This window comes from Tamandua tetradactyla, chromosome 17, assembly GCF_023851605.1.
Source record: "Tamandua tetradactyla isolate mTamTet1 chromosome 17, mTamTet1.pri, whole genome shotgun sequence".
NCBI classification, from domain to species: domain Eukaryota; kingdom Metazoa; phylum Chordata; class Mammalia; order Pilosa; family Myrmecophagidae; genus Tamandua; species Tamandua tetradactyla.
In genome coordinates, this window is record NC_135343.1 from 2,277,351 (window position 1) to 2,287,849 (window position 10,499).

At 67.1% G+C, this 10,499-nt stretch overlaps 1 protein-coding gene across 1 annotated transcript; it reads right to left on the reverse strand.

The window, feature by feature from the left end:
- Nucleotides 1–7,049: 7,049 nt before the first annotated feature.
- ADRA2B (adrenoceptor alpha 2B) lies at nucleotides 7,050–8,402 on the reverse strand. Its single transcript, XM_077135071.1, has one exon. It carries the CDS (start codon nucleotides 8,400–8,402, stop codon nucleotides 7,050–7,052), a length of 1,353 nt encoding a protein of 450 aa, XP_076991186.1.
- Nucleotides 8,403–10,499: the final 2,097 nt, after the last annotated feature.

Consider the following 10,499-nt stretch of genomic DNA (forward strand, 5'->3'; position numbering starts at 1 on the left):
GGAAGGGCAGCCCTTGCCTTCCCCACAGCCCCCGAGGATCAGCTGGGATGCTCCTTGGCCCTGGGGACAGGTGTGGCATGTGGGACACATTGGTCCAAGAGCCCTCCCCTCTCTGCAGTGCCAGATAGACCCATTTGGGGCCAGGGTGAGCCTTGGGGCACAGAGCCCGCCCTCATTCCTCGCAGGGAAGGGCTCCGGAGGAGTTACCCCCTTGCTCAGCCATGCGCCGGGGCCAGCTCTGCACACTCACACATTTCGTATGTCATCTCTACCCTCAACACACATTGCCAGCCTTAAAGCTGCTGTTGTCGCCATCCCCTTTCATGTCATCCCCTTTGAAAGATGATGACATCGGGGCTCAGAGAGGTTTAGTGATGGCCTGAGGCCACACAGCCTGGAACTGCTCCACGGGCAGTGCTCCTCCAAGCTGCCTCCAGCAGAGACTGCCTGGCCGTCTCTCCGCCCATCCTCTCCCTGTCCAGCCTGGCCACTCTTCCACGCCCCGAGCCGCTCACCCAGCTGGGGTCAAGATAGAATCTTCCAACAGAGCTTCTCGGGAAACACGGAAAAACAAAACAAATCAAGAAAACACCAAGCCAGAGGCACGTTCCCAGGGCCCGGGGGGCTCCAAGGGAGCTGCTCATGACAGTCCTGCCCCACTTGCTGGGGAAACTAGCCCGGCAGATACCCCTGCACCAGGCTCTGCCCGGGGTCAGGTGGCACGGGGGGCACTGGAGACAGGCCCCATCCTCCAGGGCTGGCCTCAGGGCAGCAGGGCACAAGCGGGCTCTGTGTTCAGGAGCCACCTTCTCCCCTGGGCCACTCTCGGCCCTGACCCCGGGAGCACTGTTCCCCAGGAACGCCTCCCCTGCCTGCCCCACACGGAAGACCCCCTCCTTCCCTGTGGCCCCCTCCCCACGCTCCTGGCCCCAGCCATTCCCTGGCCCCTCATCATGCACCGCTCAGCCCCATCTCCCAGGCTACCAGCCCTTCTGGGTTTCCCTGGGGCGCAGGCATTGGGGGCAGGACAGGGAGGTGACTGAGGGGGTGGCCTGGGGCTGGGGTGGACGGGGCCATGTTGGTGGGCAGGGGGCGCAGAGGGGGCCTGGGCAGGCGGGGAGGGGAGCTGATGCATGGTGGGGTCTGCGGAGAGGGTGTAGTGGGAGGGCGTGGAATGGGGTCTGGGCTAGCCCTGGAGCTCCACCCGGACAGACAGGCAGGAAAAGGCAGGGGCGATGGGGGGAAGGGGCAGGAGACACCGACTCAGTTTCCCCATGCGCCCTGCCCAGGGCTCACGCCCGAGTCCAACTCCTCCATCCGACACGGAGGAATCTGAAGCCCGGAGAGGTGAAGGGGTGTGCTCCAGGTCGCTCAGCCTGTACCACCCCCCCAACTCCGGTCACCAGGCCACCGCCCTGCCCCAGCAGTGGGTGGAGGGACGTGGTACACCGGACTTGCACTGGGACAGCTGGTCAATGCAGCCTCGGACAAGGAGTACGCAGGGGCCTGTGGGGTCTACAGCCTCTGCCCTCCCCCCACCAGCGTCCAGGGACTGCGGGCTGTGGGCTCAGGCCGCCTCTCACGCTCCCTCTTCCAGCTGCAGCTGGGCTGGGCTGGGAATCGGGGTGTAGGGACACCTGGGTGCCCACTGCAGCCTTTGCCTCCTGAAGCAGCCCCGGGTCCCCAGGGGAGGTAGGGGTCCTCTGAGGGAGGAAGACCAGGGCCTGCCCCTCCCCAGCGAAGGCGCAGGCCGGGACCCTTGCACCCTCCCGCCGCCTGAGAGTCAGGGGCCCAGAGGGCTGCAGCTGCGCCAGAAATAGCCCTGACTCCCAGGGAGGGAGGCTCCTCGCTGGGCTCCAGGCTGTTCCGGTCCCCTGGCAGCCTCCACGGCCCACAGAACTGCAGGTCCCTCCCCAGGGGGAGGCAGCAGGAGGCCGGAGGGGCTCAGAGAGAGGAGAGGGCCCCTGAGGCCTGGGAAATGGGAAGGGCCATGCAGAGGGAAAGGGAAGAAGAGAAGAGAGAGGAGGGGAGGGAAGGGGGGAGGGAGGGAGGGGAGGGAAGGAGGGAGGGAGAGGAGGGGAGGGAAGGGGGAGAGAGAAGAGGGGAGGGAAGGGGGAGGGAAGGAGGGGAGGGAAGGGGGAGAGAGAGGAGGGGAGGGAAGGGGAAGGGAGGGAAGGGGGAGGGAAAGGGAAGAGGAGAGAGAGCAGCCGAGGGAGGAGAGGTGAGGAGGAGGGGGAGGGGAGGGAGGAGGACGAGGGGGGGGGGAAGGAGGCAGGGAGGGGAGGGAAAGCCAGATCCCAGGGCCTGGAGGCAGGTGCTGACAGAGGGGGTGTCTGGCCCTCTGAAGTCCCTCCTAATTGACAGTGGCCACGAGTCAAGGGCAGCAGCTCTGGCCAGGGGCTGGGGAGGGTGTGAGGAGCTCAGGACCGGAGCCCAGGGGCGGGCATAAGCTGACATGCAGCCTCCCTCCAGCTCCAGTCTCTGACGATGCCTTCCCCAGAGGACGGATGGACGGAAGGAAGGAAGGACGGATGTGGGAGCTGCAACATCCCAGCACCTAATTTTAGCCGCGCCTGCCCGGCCCTGCCCAGCGCAGCCTGCCGGTGGGGGGCCTCCCCTGGGGCCCGCCCTAGCCGTGCCAGCAGCAGGGGCCTGGCCGGGGGTCTGCAGGGGCCCGCTGCGCTCACATGGGCAGGGGCTTTGCTGGCCCAGGGGCACCGAGGGGGCCTGCTCCCCAGAAAGAGCTCAGGACAGAGGAGATTCCATCGTCTGGGTCCGAGCTCCAGCTCTGGGTGAGCCCTGGAAGTCATCAGCCTCCACGGACTCAGTTTCCCCACCTGGGAAGTGGGCGCATTAAACACTCATCTCCGTGGATGCCCCGGGCACGGGGCTGGAGCCACCCCTGGTGATGGGAGCTGCTCACCGCTGCCCTGGCCAGCGCCCTGCAGACCCCAACCCACTCCGAGAGGCCCGATGCACGCCAGGCCGTCCCCAGTGCTGAGCAGGGCGGGTGTCTGGGGGCCACAGCACAAGGCCCTTGTGGGCAGCCAGGACGTCGAGGGGGCTGGGGCCCACCAGGAGCAGGCAGGGGCAGGACAGGGGCTCTGGTCGCCCTGTGCCCCTCCCCTGGGACGTCAGTGCCCGCCCCCACCCCTGCCCCCCAGATCTGGGTCTCTAAGCGGAAGCCCAGGGGACAGGTGCCTCCTCCCCATCTGCCGGCTGGTGGTCCCTGGGCCTCAAGCCCCTCCCAGCACCCCTTCCCTGAGTAGAGTCATGCAGAGGACGGGACAGTGGGCAGGGCTCGACTCCACCTGGCGCCACGGGGAGCCTCCTGCATGGGTGGGGGCCAAAGATGCTCCAAGGAAGATTCCCGCCGCCCAGGACTTCTCAGCCAGGATCCCGAGGCGGGGCGGGGCTGGGCGGGGCTGGGCAGGGACTCCACCCTCTCTGAGCAGGTCAGCTGGTCAGGTCTTCCTGAGAAGACCCTCCCCCCCTTCACCGCCTCTTTAACTGTCTTCTCTGTCGGCACCTCCAGTGCCCCACAGTCAGGGGTCTCCGAAGGCAAGTGGGCCAACCAGGAGAGCTCACGCTCACCTGCTGAGCTCCCAGGCCTCCCTGCTCGCCGTCCGACACCCTCCGAGGTGTCTGTGGTTTGCTCCTGGGAGGAGGGGACATGGCCCCCGTCTGCACTCCCAGCTGCCTCGTTGGCTCTCCAGCCCTCTGAGGTGCTCAGCTTCTGCTCACGTGGAGGTCAGGGGTGGGCGGCAGGGGCCCTGGGGTCCAGTCCCAGCTGCACCACCTGGTCGCTGGACGGCCCCGGGCAAGTCCTGGGGACTCTGAGCCTCAGTTTCCTCATCTGACCCTGAATCCTTAAAGCAACACCGGCCCTGGCACAGGGTGGGCTGTCAGCAAGTGTTTCCTGAGCATGTGTGCCTGCGGGTCCTTGAGTTTGGTTAAGATTCCTTGGGTGGAAGGTGTGGCACGGTGGGCACAGCATTGGTGACCACCACCCTGCAGCTGGTGGGGGTCTGGGGCGAGCCCCTCCCCTCTCTGGGCCTTGGTCTCCTCTATAATGAAATTCAGGGACTGGACAGAGTGGTCAGGACTGGGAAGCATGCAACACAGACATGAACAATCGATCATGGCACTATTGCCGCCAAATCCAGCCAGATGCAGCCCCCAAATCTCCAATGGGAGCTGGAGCCAGAGATGGAGCCACCTGCCTCTGCACCTGAATTTCATGGTTCCATGGTAGTTTGTGACCACTGTTTCCTCTTCTGTAAAATGAGCACGCCCAACAAGGCTGAGGATTAGAGAGAGAACGGGCTGTGAATGGTCCAGCTCGGCCAGGGAAGCCTTCTGCTGCTCGCCCCCAAGGCCTCTTCTTCTATCCCCTGGGCTAGCCCCCGCAGATCCCTACGCCATGGGAGGTAGTGTGATCCAGTGGGGAGAGCCTGGGCCCAGTGACCCTTGGGAAGTCATGATACATCCCTGATCCTCGGTTTTCCCTAAATGCATTGGGCTGACACTCAGTCTCGAGGTGTAACACTGTGCGGTCATCAGCGACACGCCAGGAGAGCGCTGGCCTGGGAAACCACAGCCACGGGCAGCCCCTGACCCCCGACTAGGAGCTGGGGGCCTCTGTGAAGCCTCTGTGCTGTGGGGTCCCCGCCAGCTGCCCCTGCAGAAGCCGTGGCCCCCAGAGAGCGTGGAGGCAGCATGTGGCCTCATAGGGGCTCCCGCCATCGGACCCTGGCCTCCTTCGCCGGCCTCACTGTCCTTGGGGTCTGGCACCGGCCAGGCCTCTGTCAGGACCCTGCTCTCGGACCAGGGCCCACATGGCCTAGCCCGGCCGCATGGAGAGACAGCTGGGTAGGCCAGGAAGCTTGGGGGATGCAGAGGAGACAGGTCAGAGTGATGCCTGCTGGGCTTCCAGCTCCGACGTCCTTCTGTCCTGCTGTCCTTCCATCACTGAGTTCAGGCGCTCCCGCCCCTCATGGAGGACAGCAGCTTAGAGCCGATTGCAGGGGGCCGCCACCCAGCCCAGAGGGTGGCTCCTCCACCCCTCTGCACCCCCCGCGCTCTGCCCACCCCTGGCAGGGCTGGTCTTGGGCTGCCTCTTGCCACGTGTCAGAAACTGGCCAGCCACGATGCCCCTCTGTGGGCGCTGCCCCCGGGGAGCCCGTGTGGTCTTGGCACACTCCTGCTGCTCCCTCAGCACCCAGCCCAAGGCCACCTCCCCTGGGAAGCCCTCCACCATCACCCCCACTGGCCGGGATGGAAGAGGATCCCAGCCAGAGGGAGCCCAGTTCATGGGGCCACACCGCATCCATTGTGCAGGGAGCAGGACAGTGACCACCTCCCGGCAGCCTGGGTGACGAGGACAGAATTTGCTTATTACAAAATATCCTTTATTGATAAAATAGGTCAGACTTTGTAAAAACACCTGCATGCCACCAGCAGGCCACAGGCATCAATGCCAGGGGTCCCGGTAGTCCCAGGGAGGCACACACAGGATGGCCAGCAGACATCACCAGGCAGCCCCACCCCACCCAAGGTGATGGCCTGGCCTCGCGACTGGCACCAAGGCAGCAGCTGGACGCCTGCCTCCTGGGGGAGCTCCCTTGGGTCCCTTTTGTTCTCTTCATCCCAGAACATTCCCTCACCCCTCCAGAGCTGGTCAGCCCTTGGAGTGGACAGCTGTCCCACTCCAGTCCCACAAGCCAAGATGCCCACTCGCCAGGGTCTGCAGTGGGGGGTAGAGATGGCAGGGAGCCGCCCCGGAGCCCCCCAGCAGGTGGGGCCATGCGGTCGGGTCCGAGCCGGTCAGCTGGCACCCACCTGGGGTCCTTGTCACAAGGACCCCACAGCCCCTCACCTGCTCCTGCCCCTGCACCCTGCCTGTGGGATCCACCACCCAGCCAAGGCCACTCGTCCCAGACCAATCCCCCGTGTGCATATTTTTAGCTCTCTTGGGGAGATGTCTGCCTGCCTGATGACAAAAGCCTCTTTCCCACCGGGAGCCCCAAGCCACTGAAACCCTCTCAGGGCAGCAGGGGAAATGTCAAGAAGCTGTCACACAGCCGGACATCGAAACCTTTGCAGAACGAGACACATTCCCAGAAGAGATCCCTGAGCTGACAGGGGCCTGTGCTGGCCGCTGGGTCCCAGCTCGGGGGTGGAATCCGCACGCCCCAGGCCCGGATCAGAAGTCTGCAGGAAGGCAGGCGGTGGGCACACACAGAAAGGAGGCTTTCATATCTCCGGATAATCACATTTTCTGGTTCTCTGGCGTCCCCCCACAGAGCTCAAAGCTTTCTACAAAGCCTTCCATCTCCCCAGCAAGTAGGCGGCAGCTATTGTGCCCGGCTTCCGAAGGGGGCGAAAGCCAGCGGCGGGGCAGCTCCCATGGGGCCTCCGACCGCCCCACTGCTGCGTGCCCACCCACCTCCCAGGGTGATGCCGCGGGTGGAAACCGAGCCCTGGTCCCGGCCTTTAAAGGGGCTCCAAATCTGTGGGCAGGGGAGAAGGGTCCGGAGACAGCACAGCCCCAGCCCCGCACCTGGCCTGATGGGGCCCGTGGGCATCTGGTGGGGGGGGTGCTGGACAGTCACCACCTGCCCCTCCTCAGCAAAAGGCCCTCCTAGGAGAAGTGGGAGGCCAGGCCAACACCCTGCTCACTGGGGGGAAAGAAAGAAAGAAGCAAAAACATCACGAGCAGGAGACCTGCCAGGGAGTCGGGGCCCAGGAGGCAGGGAGCTCCCCTGTGGGCTCGGAGGACACCGGGGTCCTGGGACGGGGTCCTCATTTCTAGCCTGGCCTGCACCCGGGCTGGGGAGGAGAACCCCGCATACGGCCCGGGCAGTGGTGGGGAGGCTGCACTTGGGCCCCTGCGAGGTCATTTCTGCCTGCGACCCTCCCGGGGCGGGGGGGGGGGGAGTGCCAGGACGGGGCCTGCACGGTGGCGAGTGGGCACACGCGCGGGCCAGGACGCAGGGCGGCCAGGGCACGCCAGACACCGGCCCCCCGCGGGCAGCGGGCAGCCCGGCTCACCAGGCCGTCTGGGCCCACTGGCGGCAGAGGATCCTGCGGAAGGCGCGGCGGAAGTCCTGGTTGAAGACCGTGTAGATGACGGGGTTGAGCGAGCTGTTGCAGTAGCCGATCCAGAAGAAGAACTGGAAGAGGCCGTGCGGCAGGCGGCAGCGCTGCGGGCAGATGGCGCCCAGGCTGTAGCTGAAGAAGAAGGGGAACCAGCAGAGGACAAAGGCGCCCATGACCACGGCCAGCACGAAGGTGAAACGCCTCTCCCGCGTCAGCTGCGCCCGCCGCCGCCACCACTGCCCGCCCGCGGCACCCGCGGCCCTGCCCAGGAGCACCTGGCCGTGGAGGGTGGCCAGCACCCGGGAGGCCTGGGGCCGCGGCACGGGGGGGCTGCCGGCCGAGGCAGGGGCGGTCGGAAGGACCTCAGGCACCCCCTCCTCCCCTTCCCCCTCTCCGTCCTCCCCCTCCTCGTCCTCCTCTGCAGCGGCCCCAAGGGCGCCGTCCCCAGGGCTCTGGCCTGAGTCCGGAAGGGCAGGCCAGCCGGGTGGCAAGGCCTGGCCCGCAGGGTCTGCTGGGATGCCCCCTTCCTCATTCTCCCCAGGAGCCTCGGGGTGCCCGATGGCCTCTCGGGCGGTGGTCCCCGGGGAGCCCAGGGGGGGCGGCGTGGCTGAGGCCGGAGCCCCCGCGGGTGGGGGGCGGGGCTGCTGGGCCTCCCCCTGCCCCGGGGCGCCCTTGGCCCTGGGGCTCCGGCGGTGGCTGCGCTTGGCGATCAGGTAGATGCGCAGGTAGACGAGGGTCATGATGAGGCAGGGCGCGAAGAAGGAGCCGACGCTGGAGGCCAGCACGTACCAGGCCTCCTGGTTGAGCCTGCACTGGGGGCGCCCGCGGGGCTGGGGGCCCGGGTCACCCTTGTAGACGAGAGGCGGCAGCGAGATGGCGGCGGCGATGAGCCATACGAGCAGGATGACGCGCTTGACGCGGCGCGGGGTGCGCTTGGAGTTGTACTCGAGCGCGCGGCTGACGGCCCAGTAGCGGTCCAGGCTGATGGCGCACAGGTGCACGATGGACGAGGTGCAGAAGAGAACGTCGAGCGCCAGGTACAGCTCGCACCAGGTGCGCCGGAAGTACCAGTAGCCCAGCAGCTCGTTGGCCAGCGAGAAGGGGATGATGAGCGCGGCCACCAGGATGTCGGCGGCCGCCAGCGACACGAGGAACAAGTTCTGCGGGGCGCGCAGCGAGCGGCTGGTCAGCACGGCCAGGATGACCAGGGCGTTGCCAAAGATGGTGAAGAGGATGAGGAAGGTGGTGACGGCCGCGATGGCCGCCGTGGCCTGCACGGAGAAGGGCTCCTGGTGGTCCATGGCGCGGCGGGAGCGCGGCCGGGCAGCGGCTAGCGGAGGGGCGCGGCCCCGGGGCGGCCTGGCAGGCGCTGCGGCCCCATGGCCGGGACCGAGGGGGTCGGGGGACGCCCGGCTCTGGTCACCGCCCTCCTCCACCCTCTTCCCGCGGCGCCCAGCGTCCCTGCCGGCCGCCCCGAAGTTTGCCAACTTGTTCCGCCGCGGTCCCCGTCCGCAGCGGCCGGGTCCGGGGACCGCTGTGCGCCCTGGGCGGCGCGGCTGCAGAGCGCTCCGGGGGGCGCGGACCGGGCCGGGGCAGCGCCGCCCGCTCCTGGGGGACGCGCAGAGGCCGCTCAGCTCGGCTCGTTCGCTGGAGCCCGGAGCCGCGCCCGGGGAGGGGAGGGGAGGGGAGGGGAGGGGAGCGCGCGGACGGGGCCGGGGGGGTGGAGACTGGGGGCGGGAGCAGGACTGAGGGGGGAGGGAGGCGGCGCGCCGGCGGGCGGGTAGACCCGACACAGCCCCGGCGCCCCGGGCAGGCGACCCGGCACCTCTGCCGCCCCTGATGCCCGCCGCCGCGCCGCCGGAGGTGTGGGGGTCCTCGGCGTCCGGGGGCTTCAGGGCCCGGGGGGGGGGGGGCGCGAGCAGACGTGGAAGCGCCGGTGCGCGCGGGGCTGGGACGCGGCCGGAGCGCCCGGGTTCAGGAAGGGCTCCCGGGTCTCCCTTCCCGCGCCGAAGAGCCCCCAGAAGACGGTGGGTGAGTGTTTGGGGCCGCGGGAATCCCGAGAACCTCACGCCTCTTCCTGGCGCCCGCAGTGGAAGCGAGGTGAGGAGGCGGGAGCCTGTTGCCGAGTCTGTCCCGCCCCCCCGCCCCCCCCCCCCCCCACCGGTCCTGGGGACGCTGAGAAGGCGCGGAACCTGGGGTCCGCTGCTGCCTCAGTTTCCTCCCCTCAGGGCACAGGAAGTAAGAGGAAAACCGGCTTGGGTTTGGGGCGTGGGGGAATTACAGCCTCTGAACCACTAGGAAGAGGCGGCCCTTCCTGGCATGCAGCACTGAACCCTGTAGGGGTGAGGGGTGAGAGGCGAGGGGTGAAGGGTGATGGGTGAAGGGTGGCCCTTTTGGACACAGCTCAGAAAAAAGCAGCCAGGAAAAGCAGAGGCCCCTGGAGGCCAGGGCTGACCCGTCCCTGCCCCAGGCCCTCCCGACTGTATGCCCACGTGCACACACACACACGTGCACACACATGCCCACATCCACACACACACAGCACACACATGCCCACATCCACACACAGAGCACACACACGTGCACACACTCACACACTCGTGCACACACATGCCCACATCCACACACTCACACACAGCACAGTTCTCTTGGGTAGCACTGGAAAGAGGCGTTGGGGTAAAAAGACATTTCAGACTAACCTTCTTTCCCCATCTCCCCCTGAGCCCCTCCCAGCCCCCTTCGCCCTTCCCCCTCCCTCCCACGTGCCCACTCCCAGGCTCTGGGCACAGGCCATGGCCGCCGGCCAGCCCCAAGGCTGCTTCTCAGTTTCCAAGTCCCTGATGCCCGGCCTCAGGTGTGCCACCCAAGCCTGTGTGGCAGGCGGTGCCCATGTAAATAAGCATCCCGCGCCTCTGAGAGAACCACTCTTTCTTCCAAGGGCCCAGCCTCGCTCCAGCCCAGCCTCGCACCAGACCCTCACCCCTGCCCCCCCAGGAGCCCTTGAGCTGTGTCACCCTGCCCACTTCAGAGCACCCAGCCATGTGGCTTCTCCCTGACCCCACCCAGGTGCCAAGTGCAGCCAGCCAGGAGCGACAACCCGGAGAGTCGGAAGCAGCTAGCCTCCCTCACCTCTCCGGGCCGCACTGACCCCTCCAGGGGCAGGTCTTACGGACGAGACCTGCCTGCTCACCGGGCGGGACCAGGATCCCTGGTCGCCAAGGATGAAGCCATCCCAGTGGCCACTACAGCTCATCTCCGCCTTCCTGGTGGGATCGGAAGGGACAGCCCTTTGCCACCTGTGAGCACACCCAGGCTGGGGGCAGGCCCTGGGCTTTTCTGCTGCAACCAACTCAGACCTTTTGCAAACCTCGGGGCACTCCTGTCCCAGCTGCCCTGCG